The sequence below is a fragment of the Acipenser ruthenus genome, chromosome 58 (genome assembly GCF_902713425.1).
Source record: "Acipenser ruthenus chromosome 58, fAciRut3.2 maternal haplotype, whole genome shotgun sequence".
Taxonomy (NCBI): Eukaryota; Metazoa; Chordata; class Actinopteri; order Acipenseriformes; family Acipenseridae; genus Acipenser; species Acipenser ruthenus.
The window spans coordinates 91,985-118,567 of NC_081246.1; the positions used below are offsets into that span (position 1 = coordinate 91,985).

At 39.4% G+C, this 26,583-nt stretch overlaps 2 protein-coding genes across 2 annotated transcripts; one reads left to right on the forward strand and one right to left on the reverse strand.

Annotated features, from left to right (window-relative positions):
- Window positions 1–9,340, forward strand: LOC131724889 (putative C-type lectin domain family 20 member A). The gene is made up of 6 exons (XM_059017879.1): window positions 1–37; window positions 4,368–4,709; window positions 5,139–5,477; window positions 6,398–6,955; window positions 8,528–8,619; window positions 9,049–9,340. Exons 1-6 carry the CDS (start codon window positions 1–3, stop codon window positions 9,181–9,183), a joined length of 1,503 nt encoding a protein of 500 aa, XP_058873862.1. The 3' UTR covers window positions 9,184–9,340.
- Window positions 9,341–18,430: 9,090 nt separating this feature from the next.
- On the reverse strand, window positions 18,431–21,778 carry LOC117407586 (ferritin, middle subunit-like). The gene is made up of 4 exons (XM_034012717.3): window positions 21,516–21,778; window positions 19,823–19,969; window positions 19,163–19,288; window positions 18,431–18,774 (listed from the first exon to the last, which is right to left on the reverse strand). Exons 1-4 carry the CDS (start codon window positions 21,615–21,617, stop codon window positions 18,619–18,621), a joined length of 531 nt encoding a protein of 176 aa, XP_033868608.3. The 5' UTR covers window positions 21,618–21,778; the 3' UTR covers window positions 18,431–18,618.
- Between the last annotated feature and the right edge of the window lie 4,805 nt (window positions 21,779–26,583).

Sequence of the window (26,583 nt, forward strand, 5' to 3'; positions counted from 1 at the left end):
ATGGAGAAGAGCCTGGTGGTCATCCTTCTGCTCGCAGGTAGGACCCTCCTCACATGGTAGACCTCTCTCTTCTATGGGAAATCACTCTGTCGTGCTAGACTGTGAGAAGAACAGCATATATATATATATTAGAATATATTATCACACAATAATATATGCTGTCAAGAATTTTCGCAACTTACTCTTTTTATATATATATATATATATATATATATACTCTGAGCACACTCTTAAACTCAAGGGAGACGTTCAGGAGGACATAGAGATGTTTCGGACTCCTGTAAGTGGATCGTTCCTGCACTGGGCTTGCAACGTATCCAGATGACTTTTAATAATCAAGAAGCTCACCCAGACTCATTCGATTTGAAGTTTTAACGAATCAGAGCAGTAGTAGTGCTCTTTTTGGTTTATTAAATGCTTGGATTGGTTGCTTCCGCAGACCACCGTAAATCCCAACTAAAAAGCAGTCTGGGCGATCCAGTGCTTTACAGGTTTAACAGCATTAATACTTCAATACAGTAATACAAATCTGGTTATCATATATTATATATTTAGCTCTTAGGCTATAAAATGCCCAACACTAAATTCTAGAACATTCAATATATCACTCTCTTCAGACTAAAATATAAATCCTATACCTTATAGAAATGCATCCAATATAAAATAGATATTAAATTCAAATATATGCTTACATTCCAGTATATGGAAGTGTAGTGTAGGATATATGAAAAATAAGAACTGTCTTCAAAAGGCAGAGACTTGTGAATACGACCAAACAGCAATCAGTTTTTCAGAGATCTTCAGAGCATGGATCACATCAATGTGTTGTTAGCAAGTTGAGCGATACTTGACTGGAGTTTTGCCTTGGTTTTTATAGGTTTTTCCCTCCATTGAATACATCAGGAGTCCCAAGACAGTTCTTATCTTTAAGTTAATGATACATTCTAGAAGTATCTGGTCAACTCATTTTTCAAAACTGATTGGATATAACTTCTTGCCAAAAAACATTGGAACATGATTTCATCGCTCTCTTTTTCCAACTCCTCCTTTTATTATAGCAAGGTTCACAGAATCCTTGCTATAATAAAACACAAGTATATTTGTATATATGAGAGATGTTTTTAATATGTAAATCCAGCTCTATTTGATTATATTAAGCTGAGTATGGGACAAGTAAATCTCACTTTGACTGCCAAAAATAACCTTCCATATCTAGCACCGCTCTGCTTGCAAGCAGATAAGGGCGCGGCTATTTTTCTGTAGGTTTTTTGTGTACTAAAATGATTGAATACAGTTTACACTTTATTTGTCTAATATTCCAAACTAGCAGTTCATGTTTTTTATTGCAGTAAAACCTTTATATAAACTAAACATTTATATTCTTTAATTTAATGGATAGTGTAATGTCTAAAAAAATTGTTGTCTAGCTGGAGAAACTGAACTAATTCTTCAATTGATTAAATTAAATGCTCGCTCCTGCTTTTACAGTCTATTTGTATTACAGCAGAGCCTTAACCAAACAAAAACACTTTTTAGTTTAAATATTATGTTTCTTATTAGATCAAAATACTTAAAACATATTATTTCTCTTCAGAGAGTTTTGTCACTCTATTATTAGATCAGAATACTTTTTAATAAAAACTCTATGCTTAGTAACAACACAATCAAATAAAATCAAATAGGTCTTTTTAGTTTCAAATATTGTTCTGTCTAAAAAGGGTTACCCTTTTGTTTTTGCTAATTTGCAATACCTAGCCTCCATGTTTAGTTCCCCCCAGATGCCTGCTTCTTTCTGGGTTACAGACTTCCACGAGTGTATGTGCACTAATAACAAAGGCACATAGACAAGCTGTTTTCTAACATGACCACTTGTTCAGTTTTCTTAGTTCAAATCATTGTAACCTGTTCATAATTTGCTGTAATATTATTTATATTCTTTAAAACACAGTACAGTTATTACAATATTCTGACAGTGTCAGTTAGTACTGAACTTCTTTCGTTTTTAACTGTAATATGTTCCTTCAACAATAATACTGTTATTTGTATAACAGTTTAACTTTAAATGATTTTATATCATGTATTTCTAATTCAGTTACTTCAATATAACAGTTGCTAATATTATTTTACTGAATTAAGTCTGACTCCTTTCTCTGTTCATACAAAATCCAGTCAAACGAACCCAAATATAACTGCTGCTGCCCTCTAGAGGATACTAAGTACGGGACTAACTTAGTCTAACTCTTGCTATGGACTAAGAATTTTAGTATCGTACTAAGTGGAATAGTGGAAGACATGTGAAAGTCCCAGAATGTACTGGTAGTTTTTTTTGCTGAAATAATAATGTGTTCATATAAAATATACACACACACACACACACATATATATATATATAAATATTGTAGCGATGTCAAGAAGGAACCTAAACAGAGTTTCTTAAAGTAAACACTTGGTTTATTCTCACACAAATAACTCAAACAAAATAACCTGTTTTCAACAATCCAGGTTCTTGTAACAGTTCCTCTTTCTCCAGGCTAACCCCTTTTATAGGGGAGCTGGAGGGAGGCAGTGCCCGCCCCAGCCAGTCCGCACATGGCTGGAAATACCCTGCCTGACAGTTGGTGAGGGAAAGTACAGGCAGATGGTGATGGGAAACTCCCCAGCCCAGGGATCCTGGAAAGTCCTGGCAGCCCCCGTCGTTACAATATATGTATATATACAGTATATATATATATATATATATATATATATATATATATATATATATATATATATATATATATATATATATATATATATATATATATATATATATATTGTCACTATATTTGAAGCATCTGCTGCCTGTACGGATATTGTAATAATAAAATCACGTTACAACTACAATACTGTTAACTACTAATAAGGAAGGAAAGTGTCAGCAGCATTACAGTCATGTATGTAGAGCCTGTAGTATGTGATAGTGACGTTTTTTTTGGGGGGGGGGCAGAAAAGTCTCTTCATTCCCTTTAATTTGAGGGGACTCGACACTGGTGGTTCTTAGGGGCGAGCAGGGATATTGAGGAGTAGGGACACAGTGGGTAGAATGTGAGTTAAGTGTTATTTTACATAGTAGGACCTGGGGGCACATTGACAAATAAAATAAACAGTGCTCTTCTCAGGGTGTTTCTAGAAGTGATTATCTATGATACTTCTTCGAAATACCACTCCTTCCCTGTTGTGGTCCAATGAGAACGGTGTCGAAACAGCCCGTGTGTGTTGAGTGTCAAAAACCAGCTTTGCTAGTTTATTTCATGGTGTTGCACTTGGTTGAGTATTTTATAGGCAGTCCGTGTGCCCTGATATGCAGTATTTAACCATGCATATATATCTTAAATAAAATAAAACAAATTATTACGTGCACACATATAAATATATGTTAGAGACGAATTCATATTTATGTATAAATGTCTGCCTATTTGTAACATTGTAAAAATGATTATTAGCTCATAATATCGTAAAATACATACATTACTGTTACAAATATTTCAAATGTTCTGATTCAGAGCCATCCCGCCTTGCGCCGTGTCTGGCTCCCTGTAAAAGGATGAAGCGGTTCCCATGGTTCCCAGGTCACGGCTACCATGATCAATCAATCAATTAATCAATCAATCACTCAGTCTTTATTTTATATAGCGCCTTTCATAGTGGACCACCATCACAAAGCGCTTTACAAGATGCAGTAACAACAAGAAAATCCATAATACTTTAAATACAGAGGAAAGTTCATAATACATGCTATACAGTAAAAAAAAAAGCATAATACATTAAATACAGTGAGAAAATGCATAATACATGAAATAGTAGCAACAACACAGCAGCTAACAGCAGATATCAGGCTGAAAGAGCATGGAAGGCAAGAGAGAACAGGCGGGTCTTGTTGAAGCTTCATGGTAACAAACACCAACTAAAAGATCTCTGAGTCAGTGTGGAACCAGGATTAGGGTTTGACACTTTAATTGCAGAAATAGCTCAGGGATTAGTTTAGGGATTTTCAAATCCGATTCGAAGTACAGTGAGCAGGGGTGTGTCCGCGGGACCTCCTTTGTACAGCAGTAAGAGCAGCACAGCGACGTTTTCACGGCACCTTGTGAAGACAGCAGTGTATTGTCACCCGGGTGACACCATCGTCGGTACCAGCCCGTGTTTTGTTCCTGTGTGCTGCAACAAAAGACATCTTGGGTGCCTGTGTGGCGTGACAACGCCAGTTCCGCCTCTGTGTCTCTCATGTCGAGCGCATAACCCACACCTCCCGCTATCACAGCATAAATACAGTTAATTTAACTTGAAGAGTGACTGCCTCTGTACTGTTTATCAACACTGTTTTTCAGGACTCTGTGAAGACGCTTCCTGCCAGACCAGAAAATACTTTGCAGTGCAAACTAGCAAGAACTGGACTGAAGCTCATAGCTACTGTAGAGAGAAGCACACAGACCTGGTGACTGTGCGCAGCCTGGAAGAACAGCAGCAGATTCAGAATGTTGCAAAAAATCCAGATTTTTGGATCGGGCTGTATCGGGACAGTGATAACTGGCAGTGGTCCAATGGAGATGCGGTCAGCTACACTAACTGGACAGCTGGCACTGGCGGACTCTTCTGCGCTACAGCTGATGCAGGAGGCAGCTGGGGCCAGTCAGTCTGTCGTGATCAGAAACCTTTCATGTGCTACAACGGTAAAGTGCGATTTCATTTCTGTGATGACAGCAAGGGCAAATCTGAATGAGCATAATGCATATTATTAGAAATATTATTATTATGATATTTAAAATAACTGCAGGACTAGGCTGTGCGCTGCTATTTCTCCTTTAGTAGTTACAGTAGCTAAATTAACAAGTGTTTCAGAGCAGACTCCCTGTCCACAATTCAGCAGGAGAGACACGAGCTACCATACCTCCACAGCTCACAGCCTCTTCCTTCTTTAAAGAAACCAGCCACTCCAGAGAGAGAGAGATCACAGTGTAGCTATCCTGCTTCTCCTCTCCTCCACAGCTCACAGCCTCTTTGATCAGTACAGAAACCAGCCACTCCAGTGAGAGAGGTCACCGTGTAGCTATCCTGCTTCTCCTCTCCTCCACAGCTCACAGCCTCTTCCATCTTTACAGAAACCAGCAACATCACTGAGAGATACACCCTGATAAGCACACTGAAAACCTGGCCTGACGCTCATCAGTACTGTAGACAACACCACACTGACCTGGTCAGTATAAAGAACGCCAGTGAAAATGAAGACCTAAAGAAGAAAGCTCCGGCCAGTCCCTTCTGGATCGGCCTGTTCAATAACCCGTGGAAGTGGACTGATGGGGGGAACTCAACATTTCAAAATTGGGATATTAAGGAACCAAATGGTGCCAGTGAGAAATGTGTTTTAATGTCTTCCATTTACCAAAGTAAATGGGAGGATTGGCCTTGCAGCCATGAGGCCTACTTCTTTTGCTATGAAGGTAAGGATCTCTGTTCATTCTGGCTTCTCTTTGAACTCAGTGTTGAGTTCCAGTTTAATATACAGCATAGTAGGATACATCATTATAGATAATGCTTGAGAAAACAAATGTGCGGACGTGAATTTAACAATGCATTATTTAAAAAAATATTCACTACAGTGGAAAAAAATGCTTAACAAATAAGTAGTGGAAACCTAGTCATGTTGTTCAGACAAAATTCTCGATCCTTTAAGACCCAACTTGAATTTTGGTAACACATCTTTGTGTCTGATCATTTATTTGGCCGATCGGAAAGAATATTTGCATGTCCAATGGGGGGCATCAATGAATCTGCTGCTCATATAAACATCACATCTCTGTCAAAGGTCAGGATATTGATCAGAAATGGGAATATCCAGACCAAGTCATTTGTAGTTCTTGTGGTGTGCAGTTTTATAAAGGGTGTGTTGTCCCTTTCAGTTGAGACATTTTGAAAAGGCACCTCGCAGCTTCCCTCGCACCATCGCTCTAAACAGGGCTGGTAATGATTTTTATATTCACCATGAATACCTGGCAGCTGCTTTCTCTCACACACTGGCCACAGCTGTGAAGCTTCCAGTGCCTCGCTCATAATCTGGGAACAGATCCGGGCTTTAGAAACCTTTCACACAGGGTTCCCTGGTTCCAACAGGTGTTGTTGGAGGGTAGAGTCTATATACTGCGTCACACGCCCCTATTAGCAGCCCAACTTAGCACAGCCCTCTCAAACGCACGTTCTGGGTGTGTTAGGAAAGAGTCGGCTCAGTTTGATCAGTTTCAACGTGACCACAATCTGTGTTTGCTGATTAATTCTCCCTCTGATTTTTTTTTCAGTTACTAAATATGCCTCTTGGGTGTAAGGTTTGTATTACCATTACTGAAAAGTACTTGTTTTCTTGCAGAATCAAATCCCACAACCAAAGCATCGGAAACTACTGCGAAACAATCAACTGAAACCACAGAACGACCAACTGAAACTACAGAACGATCAACTGAAACCACAGAACGACCAACTGAAACTACAGAACGATCAACTGAAACCACAGAACGATCAACTGAAACCACAGAACGACCAACTGAAACCACAGAACGACCAACTGAAACCACAGAACGACCAACTGAAACCACAGAACGACCAACTGAAACCACAGAACGACCAACTGAAACCACAGAACGACCAACTGAAACCACAGAACGACCAACTGAAACCACAGAACGATCAACTGAAACCACAGAACGACCAGCTGAAACCACAGAACGATCCACTGAAACCACAGAACGATCCACTGAAACCACAGAACGATCCACTGGAACCACAGAACGACCAACTGAAACCACAGAACGACCAACTGAAACTACAGAACGATCCACTGAAACCACAGAACGACCAACTGAAACCACAGAACGACCAACTGAAACCACAGAACGATCAACTGAAACCCAGACTTCTCCAGGACAAGGTATCATGTCTTTATACCTTTCTATAGCTTCATGTGTCCCATTTTGATAAAGGCAAAGAAAATATATGTAATAACTTGCATACCGCAAAAATGAATTGCTATCTCAGCCCACTGAAATCAATGGAAAGGTAAGAGTTGATCGCAAACTGCAAACCAGAAGGTTCAAACTTCATACCATTCAACTAAAGAGCCAGCTCTGTACTCGAGAGGAAGCACAGGTGTTATGCTGATGTCACTATTAACTTAGCAGCCGCTAGGAGGAGATCCATTACACGTGGCACTGAACTCACTTCACAGGGCAAAGTGTAATGCTCCCGTTTTCACCAACGTAGCCTCCATCAGAATTGGGTTCTCTGAGTCATGTCCCCACTAGACCAGTAGCAGCTACACTTAGAAATCTGTTGAGTGTCGTCTTGTTCAGAAATACACACCGTGAATAAGATTCTTAACATACAGTGCCTGACCTTACTGGTAACATACTGTAAATACAGATGGGAGAATCCTGTTTTCAAAATTAATCAAACTAAAAGGCCAAGTCGTAGATATTGCACAGTGAGAAAGAAGATTTTCAAAGGCTTTTCAAGCAGTCTCTTTACACGCAGCGTTCTTTTGTAATAACGTGGCTTCTAATCTTTTAAAGCTGTCGCTGGGCTTCCACTTACCATTTGAAGACTTCGGTCTCTCTGCATCTTTTAACTTGGTGGGTCTTGCATACAAAGAATGCCAGAGACAGCACGTCGATTAGCCCTTTGTGGTCCTATGTCCGACCTGGTCCGACATCGCAATTTTCCCTTTCCGGTCCAATGTCGGACCCAGTCCGACATCATCAAAAAGACACAAAAAACCGAGAAAACCATTCAATGGCCAAGTGAGACTGATAGGAGCTGAGAGAAGCCCGAAAAAAGGGCATATCTCATGAATACTGATAGACCCGACACCACATAGATAACACGGACATAAACAAACAAGATAGCTGCTTCTGCATCCAGCGCTCAAAGAACATCACAGACATATGCAGAGCTTTTTTTAGATGTTATAGTAATAAAATAACGACTTGGAGTTTATTGAGGCTGGAGATGCAGTACTGAGTGTCCTGTTGATATGCAGTGCCTTTTAAACCTGTTTTACTGTGAAAAAAAATACTTTTAAACAGCGCGTCTAAAATAAACTGCGCGTGTGAAAATAAATTGGACCTGACGTGCCTGACACGCGCTGAATGAATGGACCGTTAAGGGTTAGACATAGTCCTGAGAGATATAGAAGAGAAGTGACATTTTAAAAAAGGACCAAGCTGACATAGACGTGAAGGCATGATTGGATGTGATTGTGCTGGAAATCACAGAAATTACAAAACTATCCTTTTGAATCCAAGACCTCCAGAACCACGTATGCTTTTGCCCAGAACATTTCAGTTTCAAACCAGCCACATTGGAATAGGATGTGGTCAGTCTGTAGACTGTAGATTATAGTTTATAATCAGAGTGAATGCTTCTGTTTGTATGCAGAGTCACGGTAGCCTGTCTGCACCCTTTCTAACCCATGCTGTGTGAATGGTTCTGTTTCTCCGCACAGAAAAACGCAGGCAGGTGATAAGGATTGAGATAAAGGCACCAGAAGGAATGGACCCTGAAGAACCAAAGATCAGAGATGCCATTTTAGCTCAGGTAGTGTACACTGGGGCTTCCATGCTGCTTTTGTGTGTGTCTATTCACTTTGACAGTTCCCACACGCTCGCTGGACAGGTGCTCCATTAAAAAGCAGTTTTTATCTTGAGAACAAATTGAAATACGATCTGGCCTGCACTTTACCATGCATATCCAGTAGACAGAGCAATGACCATATTATTCAAATTCCTCGCCATCAAGCTCTTTCATTTTTCATTAGCAGGCATGCCAGGTGTCATTTTCAGCATCATTAAACAGAACAAGACATGGTTTTCCCAGCTCTAAAATGCGTGCAGCTCTCCTGAGATGAGCTTTACTGGGTTTGCTATGAAGGGCTGAGAGCCTGGCTGCTCTGAACGGCTTCTTGTGGTTCCCAGCTCTCCTCCTGTTCCTGTGTTTTTGTAACATGGAGTCTGGTGCTTGTTTCAGCTTCAAGAGCACTTCTTCAAGAACACCCCGATGGAAGGCACGACGCTGCGCTGGATAAAGAAAGACGGGAAGATTTTCCACAAGCAGGAAGAGGAAGAGGAGGAGAAGGAGACGGAGACGTGCTCCAAACCCTGAGATAGCACAGCCTGGCCAGCACCCGAAATTCACTGACCTGCTTTTAGATTATTAACCTTGCTTTTAAAGGGATATTTTACATCTGCATTGTCTGAGTGATTCATTTCTTATAGCTGTTTAATATGACTTTAGTGTTCTCTACCGTTCTGTATTTCAATTACTGCTATAATAATAATAATAATAATAATAATAATAATAATAATAATAATAATAATTGTTTATTTGTGTTCATTTATGTTTTTTTGGACGTGCTTTTAGTTATATTCTGTTATTAATGGTTTATTATAGAAATTAATATAATAAGGGAAATGTTTATTAGAACGACAATTATTTAAAATGGTAAGTTTCCATCACATGTTGGAGAGGTTTACAAGACATACAGTTTAAAAGGCAAAACTTTCCAAAGAAATTCTGTCTGTTTGTATTTCTCTACGCAAAATGTAGAGGAACACTTCTGGTAATGGGGTAGAAATATACCTGTATGACGTCTTGTATTTATTAAATTAATGGGATCCAAATTATTATTATTAATAGTAATAATAATTTGTGTTCACTTATGTTTTTTTTGGACCTGCTGTTAGTTATATTCTGTTATTAGTGGTTTATTATAAAAAACAATAAACAAGTTTGATCAGAAAACTTGTTTCTGTGCGTTTTTCCCCACATGTTTTTTTTCTTAATGATCCAGTTAGAATCAGAATTATTTGCGAATATTGAATCGAAAGTGATAAAGGCTCGTCCTTCTGATTGCGCAATACTTTTTCAATTCAGCATTGTACTCCGAATACTTTAGTCTATTTATCTGATTGAATAGCGATTACCTGAGCTAAATACACACACACACACACACACATTATATATATATATATATATATATATATATATATATATATATATATATATATATATATATAGTACTGTGCAAAAGTTTTAGGCAGGTGTGAAAAAATGCTGTAAAGTAAGAATGCTTTCAAAAATAGACATGTTAATAGATTATATTTATCAATTAACTAAATGCAAAGTGAGTGAACAGAAGAAAAATCTAAATCAAATCCATATTTGGTGTGACCACCCTTTGCCTTCAAAACAGCATCAATTCTTCTAGGTACACTTGCACAAAGTCAGGGATTTTGTAGGCATATAGTCAGGTGTATGATTAAACAATTATACCAAACAGGTGCTAATGATCATCAATTCAATATGTAGGTTAAAACACAATCATTAACTGAAACAGAAACAGCTGTGTAGGAGGAATAAAACTGGGTGAGGAACAGCCAAACTCAGCTAACAAGGTGAGGTTGCTGAAGACAGTTTACTGTCAAAAGTCATACACCATGGCAAGACTGAGCACAGCAACAAGACACAAGGTAGTTATACTGCATCAGCAAGGTCTCTCCCAGGCAGAAATTTCAAGGCAGACAGGGGTTTCCAGATGTGCTGTCCCAGCTCTTTTGAAGAAGCACAAAGAAACGGGCAACGTTGAGGACCGTAGACGCAGTGGTCGGCCAAGGAAACTTACTGCAGCAGATGAAAGACACATCATGCTTACTTCCCTTCGCAATCGGAAGATGTCCAGCAGTGCCATCAGCTCAGAATTGGCAGAAAACAGTGGGACCCTGGTACACCCATCTACTGTCCGGAGAAGTCTGGTCAGAAGTGGCCTTCATGGAAGACTTGCGGCCAAAAAGCCATACCTCCGACATGGAAACAAGGCCAAGCGACTCAACTATGCACGAAAACACAGGAACTGGGGTGCAGAAAAATGGCAGCAGGTGCTCTGGACTGATGAGTCAAAATTTGAAATATTTGGCTGTAGCAGAAGGCAGTTTGTTCGCCGAAGGGCTGGAGAGCGGTACACGAATGAGTGTCTGCAGGCAACAGTGAAGCATGGTGGAGGTTCCTTGCAAGTCTGGGGCTGCATTTCTGGAAGTGATGGTATGGCCCCCACAGAGCCCTGATCTCAACATCATCGAGTCTGTCTGGGATTACATGAAGAGAGAGAAGCAACTGAGGCTGCCTAAATCCACAGAAGAACTGTGGTTAGTTGTCCAAGAAGTTTGGGCCAACCTACCTGCCGAGTTCCTTCAAAAACTGTGTGCAAGTGTACCTAGAAGAATTGATGCTGTTTTGAAGGCAAAGGGTGGTCACACGAAATATTGATTTGATGTATATTTTTCTTCTGTTCACTCACTTTGCATTTTGTTAATTGATAAATATAAACTATTAACATGTCTATTTTTGAAAGCATTCTTACTTTACAGCATTTTTTCACACCTGCCTAAAACTTTTGCACAGTACTGTGTATATATATATATATATATATATATATATATATATATATATATATATAGTATTTGTATTTATTATAAGCAGGTTTTTTAAATCACAGCACAGGCAGGGCTAGAAGTTCATTTTTTAAGGGAGCAGTGAGGGTTCGCTACCTGCATGGAAAGTAGGTAGCAAAATTATTCAGTCGTGCTTTATTCAACTAATTATAATAAATAATAATAATGACCTACTCTTTTAAATGGGCTAAATATCCCAAACTATCACATAGTATATTTAAATCATAAAGCATTTATTGAAACCACCTTGTGCTCAACTAGGTAAAGCTCTCTGTCTGTGATTTTGCCATGTATTCATTTGTACATATTCTGTAAATAATGTATAGGCCTATATTTAAATTTCCCTTTACTTTAAGAGTCTTCTAAACGGCACATACAATCTATACCATATCACACATGAGCACCAATCTTCTATGATCAACTGTGGTATAAGGAAAACAGATTCTATAACTGCAAATTGTGGCGAAATGTAAAAAAAATGCCCACACACAAAAACCCCAGAAGAATGTGCCCGTGACCATAAGGATTTCATTGCGGAACACAGCAAAGGAAAGAAGGGACAACTTAAGTGTGTAAGTACTGTCGGGTTACCACTGTACATATCGTGACAGAAAAAAACGCCCAAGCATTTTACAAAGTAACCACGAAAGACAAAAAACGAAAGCCAAGGAAAATAAAACCAAAAAAAAAAAAAAATTGCATAAAACTAGAAAATAGCTAAAAAAAAATAAGCACCGAATAAATAAAAACAGAAAACAGCCCTATTTATATTGTTAATGAATTACACCATGTTTGTTCTTAGAATACAGCGCCATCTAGTGAATTTGAATACAAACACAGCACAGCTCTTGACAAAAGAGGCTAACTAGTATACAACCAAGCCTGTCATTATCAAATCTTTGTGTATGCAAGTCATACATTTGACATATTATATATGTGAATTATAGTGAATTAACCTATAAGTGTTTCTAAATTTAATTTTCTTGTGGTGCCAACAACTAAAACTCAGTCGGTCAACTCTGCACGACCATAAGACCGCTATGTTATTTTTTTTTTTTTTATTAGAAAACGATTCAGTACCGTCAGCCAATCAGCTTCCAGTTCTAGCGGACTCATAATAGACGGTAGATGCCCGTTGGAACGTCTCAGCACCAACTGGGAATCAAATTCAAATTCAATCCGCACAAGTGCTCCCTTTTACTTTTTGACTTGATGTATTTTTAAGCGTAGTTCATCTCTATTGGACAGTAAATACTAAGCAAAGACACAATTGGTTCAAATTGATTGTATTTATTCACCCAAACCAGCCAATCAATACTTTGCATTGATGAAGGCGACCAATCCTGTACCTGCAACTGCGGCGAGCCAATCACAGCCTGTCATTGAGACTGGCGCGCAGACGCAGCTTGTTTCAACAGCAACAAAGCGAGACGCGGTCAGTTCAGTAATACCGCTCCATTCATATATAGATTCAGGAGGGAAAGGATTTGTCTGAAGGTAGAAACATGGTGAGTTAGGACGCGTTTTAAAGTGATTTTTAATGAGAGATTGTATTGGTAGTTCAGACTCCATCGTACACGGACTGTTCAGTTATTGCTCCGTTCATTCCTCAGGCAATGTCCGGAATTATAAATAGGGGTTTAAACCCCTAACATACACAATTAAAATCGATTTACTAAATAAAAAGTCATTGTGTTTTTCTCATTTTATGTATTTCATCCGTGTTCTTTATTTAAAAAAAAAATCTTAGAGCGTCTTTACTCAGCGGAAAGGTACCCGAAGAATCAGTACAAGTTCTCAAGGTAAGTCTAGGTTTTAAGGTGTTTATTTTAAAGAAAACAATGATTTAAAAAATCGTTTTCTAATTGCGACAGTGCCCTCTCGATGATGGCTCTACCGTGTGATACTAGTTGACCTTGACTTTCGTTTGCGCCCTCGCTTCGGCTCGTCATCGACGGGCACTATCGCTTAATTATTAAATATATTTTTTTTTTAAAGCGAAAAAAAATAAATGACTTACCTCAGTCAGATGAGAGATGTCTTTCTTTACCTCAGTCAGATCAGAGATGTCTTTCTTTACCTCAATCAGATCAGAAATGGCTTTCTTTACCTCAGTCAGATCAGAGATTATTTTCTTTACCTCAGGAAAAAACCCGCCGTTGGCGCTCTCGAGCTCTGAGTCTGAAGAGCCGAGCGCGAGCTGGTGCTGAGCGCGAGCTGCAGTCGGAGAAGGTAAACACGGGCGTTCAGCTCAATATTATTATTCGGCAGATCCACGCCTGCCTTGACCGGTAACTTTCTTTATTTAGTTTTGATTAACACAGATTCTCCTCTCGTTTGTTTAAGTACAGCTACGGCCAAACGTTTTCCGTCACCCTTCAGAATTAAATAATGTTGCTTCATAAAGTCGAATGAAACCTGCTGAATAATGTTACCTTAAGATATTGAATTACATTCCGCTTTGTAGTTTTACATATACTTAAAAACGTAAAAAAAAAAAAAAATGATGACAAATGTGATATTTCGAAATCTAACATTAAATACTGTACTACTACTGTAGTGCCGGTGTAGTGTTAGAAAGTGGTACAGGTACCAAAATATGACCCGTGTAATGTCAGAAAGTAGTACTTTTTTATCAGATTTTACTACATGTGCAATCAATTGCGATCTGACGGGCGTTTCGCTAATGTGAAAAGGAGGTAGACTGTTCACTTTCTAATGAGTGTTTTGCAGCTGTGCAGAAGTGTTACATGCTTATCGAACCCTTTCAGGATTAAGCATTTTTCAGTGGGATGCTCCCCCAGGACCAGGCATTTTCTGGCTGTATTTGACTCTCTTCCTATAAAAATTCACTACAATTTTTTACAGTAGCATCTTGGAAATGGTGTCCTTTTTTCCAGAACACTATGGGGAACATTATACTTCAGAAGCCATACAAACTTTTCGCCTTTTTTCCCCCAACACAATATTTAGATTTTTTATTTTTTTTTTAAATGTAAAGTATTTTTTATTGCGTGTTCTGCTTAGATATACATGGATAAAAACATGTTATTATATGACCCGACCGACGTTACAATACTTCCTGAAAGCTTTGTTGAAAAATATTGATGTTTGAGCAAATTACAAGACATTGTTTCACCTGAGTGATTACGATGACATCATACACGTTTATTCTCAAGGAATTTAAAAGCAATAATGGACACTACTCTCGATTATTTTCTCAAAATAAATATTTATAAATAAAATAATAGTTATTCATTCCATTATTATCAGTAGTAAGAAATATATACCTGATAACATGAAATTTTCCAACATGATTCACAAACACTGTTGGAAAAAGTTGATAAATGTAATTGTCTGCGGGAGTTTAAATATTGTTAGATCTTCTTTGCACACCGTACAGTAGCCACGTTTTATTTCTATCCCGAGATTAGTTTAAATCGTCTGATTTAGCGTCCTCCTCCACACGAAGCTGTAGAGCCATAAGGTTTGTAGTAAAAAAAAAAAAAAACACAAAACAAATGCTAAGTTCATTTTATTTTTATTTTTTTTTGGGGGGGGGGGGGGGGGGGGGCTGGGGGGTGCACTTAAACTGGAAACAGACAATCAATGTCTCTAAAAAGAAAAAAACAATTCACGACGAGCAAGACAAAATGAGAAATCCACCGCCAAGTTGCAGAAGCAAAAAAGAGTTACAGACCCAATATATTGCATAGGAGAAATATTCACATACTATTTCCTTAATGGTGGAAAAATATGATGGAGAGGTGGAGGGGTGGAGGCATTTATTTTGACATGACAAGTGTGATAAATCAGGGCAATCAGGTTACTTAGTAAATACCTGTGTGCTTACACATCATTAGTGTTATTATACATAGTTACAATGGACTTCATGTGGTAATGTTTTTACACCATATAAACCTAACCCTAACTAATCCTAACTCTAACCCCCCTAAACCTTAACACAGTTGTGTACTAACTTATCCATCCATCCATTATCTGTAACCGATGTACTAACTTATATCATGCAAAAAGACTTCCCCTCCACGGTCAGCTGTGGACTAGCCTGGACTCGAACCGACGACGTCCTGACTATAGGAGGCATCCTGCACTCCACGTGGAGCGCCTTTACCGGATGCGCCACTCGCGAGCCCCCGCACCAGCATTATTATTTAAACGGTCAAGGAGACCAAAAGGACCAGTGGCTCTGGCGCTAGTGACTTGATTAAAAAGGTGTCAGGTTTTCACTCTGCGCATCTGGAAACCCATATTACACGGACAGTGCGAGAAACTAAAGCTCTCATAGAAATGTGGTCAGAAAACCAAAATCCAAGCCGAACAGCTGGACAAAACTTACAAAAATAGTCAAATCTAAATCAAATAGTTTTTTTTTTTTCAATTAAGTGTTGTTGTAACTGTTAGTATTTAAAGTTCAAAATTAATCATTCAACATGAAACATAGTTACTTTCACCTCTGCCCAGCACACTTTGCATAGCTCTGCTGCTAGCCCTGCTTCAACCTGGCTGCTAGGGAACCATTCAAATCTCTATGCATCAGTAAACTAGCCCAAACAAATCAGATGTTTTCAATGCTGCCAAAGTGAAGTGTTTAACACCTTCATTGCCGGGTCTTTAAGGAAATACAGCGGAAGCAATTCAATGATTAAGTTTAGTCTTTGACTAATGGAGGGAGACCAGCAGAGTGTCTCTCAATTCAAAGAGTTCACAGACTTAATCTTAGTGCTGAGCTGCTCAACATCTCTATGAAATATATTACAAACCCGGTGGATTCGATTCCAGCTGTCCTTTATGCAAGGTGAAAAATATGGAATTCAGTTTAATGAAATCAAATAGGTAAGACCATCACATTATACACACTATTATTTACATACAATTACCCATTTATACAGTTGGGTTTTTACTGGAGCAATCTAGGTAAAGTTCCTTGCTCAAGGGTACAGCACCAGTGTCGCCCACCTGGGATTGAACCCACGACCCTCCGGTCAAGAGTCCAGAGCCCCTAACCACTACTCCACACTGCTGCACCTACTACTGGTATGGCAGCCTCTGCTGAGAATTTCCTACAATGGTTAGAATTTGATTGAATTGGTAGTTTTATATTTGCAAAATACTTGGCGAATCACATCCATAAAACCTATTTTGCTCCAAAAAATATTGGCGACCTGTTGCGATATACGAAGTAAGTATTGTTAGTGGAAAAGTATTTTTTTTTCATACTCATATTAAAAGGCTCGCAAATATGTATGGCTACCTTTCTCCTGTGTGTCTGTTTTTGCTGCTCAATTCAGTTCGACTTTACCTTCATTCTCCACAAGATGGCACTGTCTATTTTTAACAGGTTGGGAACAGATCAGAGAGACAGCTAACCGTTATTGTCCAGTCAGTTACAATACAAATCTGCATTTTTTTTATTTTTTTTTAAATCCAATGAAGTCTTGCAGCCTTTTAAAGATGTGATATCTTCAAAGAATGTCTGCAATTTGTGGGTAGAGAACTCAGGTAGACAGGCTAAAATAATTGAATCTATTCAGTCTTGAACAAAGAAGACTACACGGTGATCTGATTCAAGCATTCAAAATCCTAAAAGGTATAGACAATGTCGACCCAGGGGACGACTTTGACCTGAAAAAAGAAACAAGGACCAGGGGTCACAAATGGAGATTAGATAAAGGGGCATTCAGAACAGAAAATAGGAGGCGCTTTTTTACACAGAGAATTGTGAGGGTCTGGAACCAACTCCCCAGTAATGTTGTTGAAGCTGACACCCTGGGATCCTTCAAGAAGCTGCTTGATGAGATTCTGGGATCAATAAGCTACTAACAACCAAACGAGCAAGATGGGCTGAATGGCCTCTGTTTTGTGAACTTTCTTATGTTGTTACAAACACAGAGGGCAGTTTGGAATTTGAGTTAAACCCAATATATTATAGCGATCTCGGTTAACGCAGGCAGGCGCATCACACAGGCAGAGGGCGGGCTCGAACCCGGGAACTTTAGCGCCGATACCGCTGTACAAAAGAATCGGGTCCTTTTGCAAGGAGCGTATATCGGGCTTATGTCTTCGTGTGTGATTACATCACCTACCCCCGTGCACCCTACAATATTAATATCATTTGAGTTAAATCAAATATCAGATTCTGGGGTTGTAAGAATATCGGGTTTATAATCAATATTATAGGCGGCTGTCTCAGATTTCGTACAGAATATATACGAGTTACTTTGCGATGTCTCTACGCGGTGCTGGTTTCTGTACTTTTAATGAAGTCTAACGGGTTAGGATAATGTAGGACTTCACAGTAAAACGCTCTAGGAAATGAAACACTATCTGAAAGCACGGCTCGTGCAAACAGATTTCTTTAACCCAGGCATTCTGCAGACAAACGTTTTAAAATATATTTCAATTTGCTATTAAACACTGAAAACGTAACCCAGCTTGAAATCAGATGTTTGTCCATTCCAAAAATCAAGCTTTTTATTTTCTGATAGTGTTGGGGGGGAAGATTTTATACTATGTGGAAAAACCTCCAAGCTCAACCGATAAATTAATAACTTACATTCCCCTTTAAAATCCATTCTCTCACCTCTTATTAGCTTTATTAACAGGATCACTGGCCCCTCCCTTTAAAGGAGCGCTGACCATCTTTAAAATCCATTCTCTCACCTCTTATTAGCTTTATTAACAGGATCACTGGCCCCTCCCTTTAAAGGAGCGCTGACCATCTTTAAAATCCATTCTCTCACCTCTTATTAGCTTTATTAAACAGGATCACTGGCACTCCTAATGGTCTGTACAATCTCTTGCCTCTCATTGGCTTTTATTGAGTTGAATAAGCCATCTAGTTTACAAAAGCATTGATTTAAAAAACACACCACACAACTCTGTTAATGCTTAAGTTTTATTTTGCTCCACTTTGTTCTTATTTAAACTCATGATAAATTATCTTGGCACTTGTAAAAACAGCAGGTTCACAAGACAGATTTTGAAATGTAAAACACCAACAAAATTTGAATTATTTGGCTTGCAGCCTGTTGTCGCGGCCTGCTGTTGTGGGTGGATCCCCAGGCTGGATTTAGCTGCTGCCCTCCAAGGTGTGCTTGTCGAACAGGTACTCGGCCATGCCGTTGCTGGGTGCTCCCATCTTCTTGAGGTTGGTGATGTGGTCTCCCAGTTTCTTGATGGCTTCGACCTGCTCGTTGAGGTAATGAGTCTCCAGGAAATCACACATCTGGAATATTAATAAACATGAGTTACAAAAAGGCTTTAAAAAGCCACTCTTTCCTCTTAATAGCTTTATTAACATTATCACTGCAATGGGATGCCATCGGTAGACCAGTGTGCTAACTAGATCCTAAATGATCTTCAATGGCAATGCAGACAGACAGTGGCAATGCAATAATGGTTCTGTATTACACTGAGGGGCAATGGTAGCACAAGTATAGGGCAGCTGCAATGGGATGCCATTGGGAGAATGGGACCACAGTGTGCCAACTATACCCTCAATGATCTTCAATGGCAATGCAGACAGAGGCAACGTAGGAATGGTTATATTGCAAGGGGACAGTGCTGGTCTGCTTTCTAACTGAAGGGGGCAGTGTACCACAGGGTGTACGTACGTGTGGGTCGGTTTTCTCGGAGGCGATCTTGTGCAGGTCCAGCAGAGCCTGGTTCACGTTCCTCTCCAGCACCAGAGCCGACTGCAGAGCCTCCAGCCCAGAGCCCCACTCGTCCTTCTCAGGTTTCTGAAGAAAATAAGACACAAGACAGTCAGACAAGCATCGCAACAGAGGCACTGTGGTCCGAGTCCGCGATGGAGGCTCACACAGCAGCAATGGGAATGAGACTCCCGCTGCACAGCGGTGTGATCCATTCCTGGTTTCACTGAGAGTTTAATAAGACATCTCAGGTTGTTAGCGATACACACTGGGGCTAATCAAGCCGATAGTAAAAAAACTGGAATACTAAAACAAATTCACAGTGTCTCTTCAATTCTCTACCACCACTTTTACACAAAGCTACAAGAAACCAAGCTAAAAGACAACAGTTCTAATGAGATCATCTTCCAGAACTTCACTCAAAATCAGAACCCCAAAGCCAGTAGTCTGTCAATTAAAACAGGACTACTGGTTTTCAGTTTGACTGAGGCTAGGGGGTCCCACAGCCAGCCTCACAGCCGGGGGCGGGGTCCCACAGCCAGCCTCACAGCCGGGGGCGGGGTTTGAGCTCCGACTCAGTCTTGTTCATGGCTCTGGGTTGGTCTGTGACTCTGCTCTCACCTTGATGTCCTGCAGGAAGATGCGGCCTCCTCTCTTGTTCTGGAAGGACAGGAGCTTGTCCGCGTGCTCCCGCTCCTCCTCGCTCTGCTCCTTGAAGAACTTGGAGAAGCCCTTCAGAGCGACATCATCGCGGGAGAAATAGTGAGCCTGCGGAGAGAAAAAAGTCAGTTTACACATCCAGGGTTTCATTTCTGTACAGTTTACTCTAATAGTTCTATGCATTTAATAATAACAGCAAGAGAAACAAATACATCAATTACAAATGCTTCAACTGGAGGTCTTGTTCAGAACTAGGGTGACAGATGCTTCCTTAGTAAATTAATTTAGTTTCTTCTGGATAATGTATATAAATATTTTTTTTACCTCCAATATGGCATATCAACTTGGTAGCCATGGAGATTTAAGTTTATTTATCAGACGCCTTTATCCAAGGTGACTTACAGAGACTAGGGTGTGTGAACTATGCATCAGCTGCAGAGTCACTTACAACTACGTCTCACCCGAAAGACAGAGCACAAGGATGTGAAGTGACTTGCTCAGGGTCACACAGTGAGTCAGTGGCTGAGGTGGGATTTGAACCGGGGATCTCCTGGTTACAAGCCCTTTTCTTTAACCACTGGATCACACAGCCTCCATGTATTTAGTGATTAGGTCTAGGCATTCAACCTCGGAAATGCAAGTCCGAGTTACATGAGACTTGTGAAACTGGCGGGTTTACTACAATTATATTGAAACATTATATTGCTACGAATGGCGTATATTTCAGCTTCAATACATCCTTGTATACAAATGCATTATATACATATTCTTAACGATATTTTCACTTTGGCGGAAAAATGGTTACGTAAATGGCAAAAGTACTCGCCTTAAAATACCTACCACTGCGGGTTAAAATGACAAACGTCGCTAAAACTTAAAACGGTGACGTATTTAAGATTAGTGACGACATTAGAAGTTTTGCCAGTTTTAAAGTGTTTTGTTTTCAAATACTTTAATGTCAGCTGGTCACGTTATGTTAATAGGATGTACTTTTACACCTTACCACGGACCTGTCAGTGTGGTTGTGTTTATTTCAAGGAGAGTACAATGTCCGTCCTGTTGTCGATAACACGCATTTCACTGCGTAGTACCCCCCCACCGAAATTCAAATTGAAAAATCGTTTCCCCCACCCTCGCAGAACACAGAAATGTATCGAACTAACCCAGAATTGCTAAACGGCTCGATCACTTCTAAAACGATTCGGGTCTCGCTAGCAAAATAACTTAACAGCATCGTTAAAAAACGGATTATTCTCACAAATCGATTAAAAACGCACACAATCACACATTTGTGGTTTTATATAATATATATACACACACACTAAATACCTCCAATGTTTTGATTCAAAACACACGCTCCCTTGAGAAAGATATGTACAACATATCGAAACGTTAGGGCAGCTGGCTCTGAACTAAAATATAAATTATATATATATTAAAATACAACAAAGCCAGCTTCGGATTTCAAGCTACGTCACGCTCGTCGGTGACGTTTGTTCACGGATTTATTTATTTAATTTGTTTTATTGTCTCCATCAACGTTGCAGAAAGTGTCTGTCTTTTTTAAGCTACATGGTTCAAACGCAGTTTAACAAAGCTGAACAGACAGACAACACGACACAGCTAGACGTTTCAAATGTTATTACGAACTTACCATGGACTGGTACGTGTAGGACGCAAACAGCTCCATGTTCACCATGCGATTGACGGCTGCCTCGCAGTCACGGTGGTAGTTCTGGCGAATCTGGGACTCCATTGTAGGTGGTCGGGTCGTAGTTTGAAGTCAGACAAGACGTGAACAAAACAAAATTCAAATTTGCTGTAGTGTCGAAGACGGGGAAGCGTAGACTTAAGGTTCCGTTCAAACACTGTTGAAGCAAGCCACCTAAAATCTCCAGCTCTCTGAAATGGCTGGTGTCTGCGCTCTGGTATTTATAGCCTGGATCGGTGGGCGTGTCCCGAGGGCGCGGCTAGCCAGTCACACGGCTGCTTGTGAGGCGCTCGGTCCAATCGCAGACGAGGGAGGAGGGAGGACTCTGAGAAGGGTGCGGGTTGGCTCTCTGGGGTTGCCAGGCAACGGTGTTCTATCTTTGGCTCAAGTGAACTGTCAACAGGAACTGAAATGGCGGATTCAAGAAATTAATTCAACCCCCCCCCCCCCCCCCCCCCCCCCCCCCCCCCGCGCCTCCCAATTAAATACTTGTTAAAAATGCAATTTTAAAGGCTTATCTCACTCGACTCAAAACCCAGTTTTTATTTAACATATATAATTTATATAATTATACGCACTTGTCTCGAATTAGTACAGCTTTTAACCATTTTTCTGTCAGTCAGTCACACACACACATATAAATATATATATATATATATATATATATATATATATATATAGTACACATTAGTTTGACACGTTTAAGACACTTCAATTAAAATCATGTAATAATGTCATAATAGTAATAATGCATTGAAAACGGCTTTGTTTAGGCTGTACGGAGGGGGGGGGGGGTCGTTTTGGTGGAAGAGCATCGTTTTGTATGCATAACAATATGCACCTCAATGCTGGTTGTTGTTTTCGGAAACATTTTCACCTTGTCATTGTTTCTGAGGGGCGCTGAAGAGACGCAATGACACCGTGACTCAGCGGAAAGCAAGCCTTTAAAAAAAAAAAACAAAAAAAAAAAACACGACGAAGCATGACAAAGCAAAAACGCTCCCTGACTCAAACAAGATTGTAGAGCTTCGAGCCGGTTTAATCCAGACTCTTAATAAATTGACCGCTTCTTTTGTGTGTGTGTGTGTGTGCTGTTTTGTTGCGTTATATATATATATATATATATATATATATATATATATATAACTATTATTTATTTCTTAGCAGACGCCCTTACCCAGGGCGACTTACAATTGTTACAAGATATCACATTATTTTTACATACAATTCCCCATTTATACAGTTGGGTTTTTACTGGAGCAATCTAGGTAAAGTACCTTGCTCAAGGGTACAGCAGCAGTGTCCCCCCCACCTGGGATTGAACCCACAACCCTCCGGTCAAGAGTCCAGAGCCCTGACCACTACTCCACACTGCTATATATAATTTAGAAAATGTGTTGTTAAAATATATATTTGTTTCCATTAAAGTTGGGACGCTGCGTATGCACTAATGGCGCACACAGACGAGGTGGCCTATTGTTAGACTGGGGCTGCCAGAGGAGCCAGTAAAGCTTGAATCGTCACAGTTTTCAGCCTTTGTTTTTTGTCCCAGGCAGAAACAATAAAACTGTCAATCATCTCGTTTTTGCTATTTTGCATTATATATATATATATATATATATATATATATATATATATATATATATATATATATATATATATATATATATATATATATATATATATATAGTACAAAACTGTAGCAGCAAGTTGTATAATTTGTAATCATATTGATTGTGTTTAATAATCCATATTCCGTTTAATATTCAGTATAACTTTATACAGAAATTAGCTTTTTAAGTTAGTCCCTGTTTGTGTTTTGATTAACACAGCCATTTTTACAACTCATTAAAAATACACCATTTTTTAAATGACCAGTGCGTTATTATATACTTATTTTAACGGCTTCAATGGATTGAAAAAAAAAAAGTCCCGGTTTTTCTAGAGCAACTTTAAGGTATTTGTTTTGTGTTTTTAAACTATAAAAACTAAACATTAAAAACATGTTAGAATGGATCAGTGTTTATTTTATGGAGGGCGTTTAGTATATTGATTTAATACTAGATTTAGTACTGTTTTTTATTTTATTTGGGCAGTACAGTATGTTTCAAATTCGAGTGAAATGTCATAGCGGAGCTTAACGTTTTTGACGGGTTATAATTTCAAAACAAAGCATTAAAAACATTCCTAAAAAAAACTACACTCAAACTAAGCAGCTCAGATCGCTAAATTAAGTTTGAAAAATAAGTTTTTTTTATAAACGTGTGTGGTCTGCCCCCTATTTTACTGCATTTAATCCTGTACTTCAGAATACTGTAATCTGCCAAGTTTTTAACCTGTAGTACTTTGTATTTAATCATATCCTGATGTAACTATCACTATTTAATCGTATCCTGATGTCACTATCGCTATTATCTGCTGTATTATTGAATTGTGGTTTGTCACACTTGTACTTTGCTTGAACAAAAGTTATTGTATTTCTTGCTCTTATTGTATTACTTGTATTGTAAACACTTGAAATGTATTTGCTTACGATTGTAAGTCGCCCTGGATAAGGGCGTCTGCTAAGAAATAAATAATAATAATAATAATAATAATAATAATAATAATAATATACAAGTGGCATTTTCTGACCTCAAAATACAACTTGCCACAATTTAATACCTAATGTTTCCTACAGAATATGCAGGGGTGGTATTTTCTGACACTGCAGCGTGAATAATTTACTACCTTCCTTTCCTATAAAATATACAAGGGTGCAATTTCTGGCAAGGTTGCACATTTCGGCGATTATATCTGCCACAAATTACTACCGACAGCAAATTCTGGCAGGGAGGCATATTCTGGCAGTACACTGGACAACTCAGGTTAAGTTATTGTCCGTCTGTCTGTTTTACTATATGGTGAACAAGATAACTGCCTTGAATTTGGATCAATCTTCACACACTCCCTAACATCCTCTAAATGTCCTCGATTGTGTTTCGCTATAATCAGGTAAACTGCTGGTTTCTTTCAAAAACAGCACCTTTGAGAACTGCACAGGGAATGTTAGTGATACCTGAAAACAATGCAATGTCATCACCTCACCCTGACTCAGCACATTTCAAATGGAACTTAATATGTCAGCAAATGAAACACACACATAGTCTATCCAGTTACATCCCCAGTTAGGAAGATAGCAAACAGGTTTTTAATGTCTGGTTCCTTAGCAACTGTTTCCAATGCAACCCACGTCACCAGATATTTAAAGGTGTAATCCCTAATATTTTAAAACACATTTGCCAACCTCTTATTAGCCAGTGATAAAGCTAATAAGAGGCGAGAGAATGGATTTTAAAGATGGTCAGCGCTCCTTTAAAAGGAGGGGTCAGTGATCCTGTTAATAAAGCTAATAAGAGGTGAGAGAATGGATTTTAAAGATGGTCAGCGCTCCTTTAAAGGGAGGGGTCGGTGATCCTGTTAATAAAGCTAATAAGAGGCGAGAAAATGGATTTTAAAGATGGTCAGCGCTCCTTTAAAGGGAGGGGCCAGTGATCCTGATAATAAAGCTAATAAGAGGTGAGAGAATGGATTTTAAAGATGGTCAGCGCTCCTTTAAAGGGAGGGGTCAGTGATCCTGTTAATAAAGCTAATAAGAGGCGAGAGAATGGATTTTAAAGATGGTCAGCGCTCCTTTAAAGGGAGGGGCCAGTGATCCTGATAATAAAGCTAATAAGAGGTGAGAGAATGGATTTTAAAGATGGTCAGCGCTCCTTTAAAGGGAGGGGCCAGTGATCCTGATAATAAAGCTAATAAGAGGTGAGAGAATGGATTTGTAAGCATACAGATAATGCCGAAAGCAGCACATTTAAAAAGACAACTATTGATATAAATGATTGGCATTTTATTTTCATAATTTAGGTTTTATGGTTGCTTTGGCAAATTGACCTCGAGACGTTTTATCACTCTGTGGCAGGACTGGGTTTGCTGACACAGCTGAGATTCAGTATTTGTGCTTCGTCACTGTGCAGATCTGTTCTGCTCAGATTACTGAAGCTGTGATCACGAGGATGGAAATGTGCTGACAGGAAACTAGAAACTGTGAGAAAGAGGAAGTATAGACCACGAGACGTGCAGATCCTCCCGGTCAAGGACTCGGAGTTCAGGAGTCTGCAGTGCTAGCTGCCTGAGTGAATTCATAATAATATTTTGCCATTGGAGTGCCACTGTCTGTCTGTCTGCCTGTCTGCATTGCCATTGAAGACACCGTGTAACAATTTTTTTTTTTTTTTTTTGTTCCTGGGTAGTAAGTGTTATTTCCTAATTGCTTATGCCTCAAAAGTATAGAAAATGTCTATTATTCCCCACAAACTTTGCTTTTGTGACCAGGACAGTGATATTTTGAAATTTACCTATTTTCCAGAACATTCCAGATAGATTCAGTGCTGAGCAAACTTGGAGTAACTTCTAGAACTTTCTAGAACTTTCCAGTAATATAAATAGTAGTATAAATACAGGGGCCTTAAGCCCACCAGTTCAGTTTAGTTCCAGCTGCCTAAGTGGATACATATCTGCATTTTTCTGAGATGGCATCAAGGTCATAGGAGACTTCAAAATGGTGGCATTCCTGATGGGTCTCCAAGGCGGTTTTACCAAGTTTCCCTGCTATCTTTGCCTTTGGGACAGCAGGGACACCAAGGCGCACTACCACAGGCGGGACTGGCCACATCGGACCGAGTTCTCTGTGGGGAGGAACAACGTCAAGTGGGAGCCACTGGTGGACCCCCGGAAGGTGCTGATGCCACCACTGCACATCAAATTGGGCCTTATGAAACAATTTGTCAGAGCTCTGATAAGGAGTCGGCAGCCTTCAAGTACCTTCAAGACTTCTTCCCTAAGCTGTCTGAGGCAAAGGTCAAAGCCGGTGTCTTCGTCGGACCACAGATAAAGAAGATCCTGGAGTGCAATGAATTCCCCAAGAAGCTCACTAGTAAGGAGAAAGCGGCTTGGAACAGCTTTGTCGCAGTGGTTC

Excerpts from the sequence above, each read along its gene's own strand:
- LOC117407586 (XM_034012717.3), bottom strand. The coding sequence starts at position 21,617 with ATGGAGTCCCAGATTCGCCAGAACTACCACCGTGACTGCGAGGCAGCC. Across the intron at positions 19,970-21,515 it reads CCTACACGTACCAGTCCATG|GCTCACTATTTCTCCCGCGA; the intron begins GTAAGTTCGTAA and ends TTCTCTCCGCAG. Across the intron at positions 18,775-19,162 it reads CCGAGAAAACCGACCCACAC|ATGTGTGATTTCCTGGAGAC; the intron begins GTACGTACACCC and ends TTAATATTCCAG.
- LOC131724889 (XM_059017879.1), top strand. The coding sequence starts at position 1 with ATGGAGAAGAGCCTGGTGGTCATCCTTCTGCTCGCAG. Across the intron at positions 4,710-5,138 it reads ACCTTTCATGTGCTACAACG|AAACCAGCAACATCACTGAG; the intron begins GTAAAGTGCGAT and ends CCATCTTTACAG. Across the intron at positions 8,620-9,048 it reads GAGATGCCATTTTAGCTCAG|CTTCAAGAGCACTTCTTCAA; the intron begins GTAGTGTACACT and ends TGCTTGTTTCAG.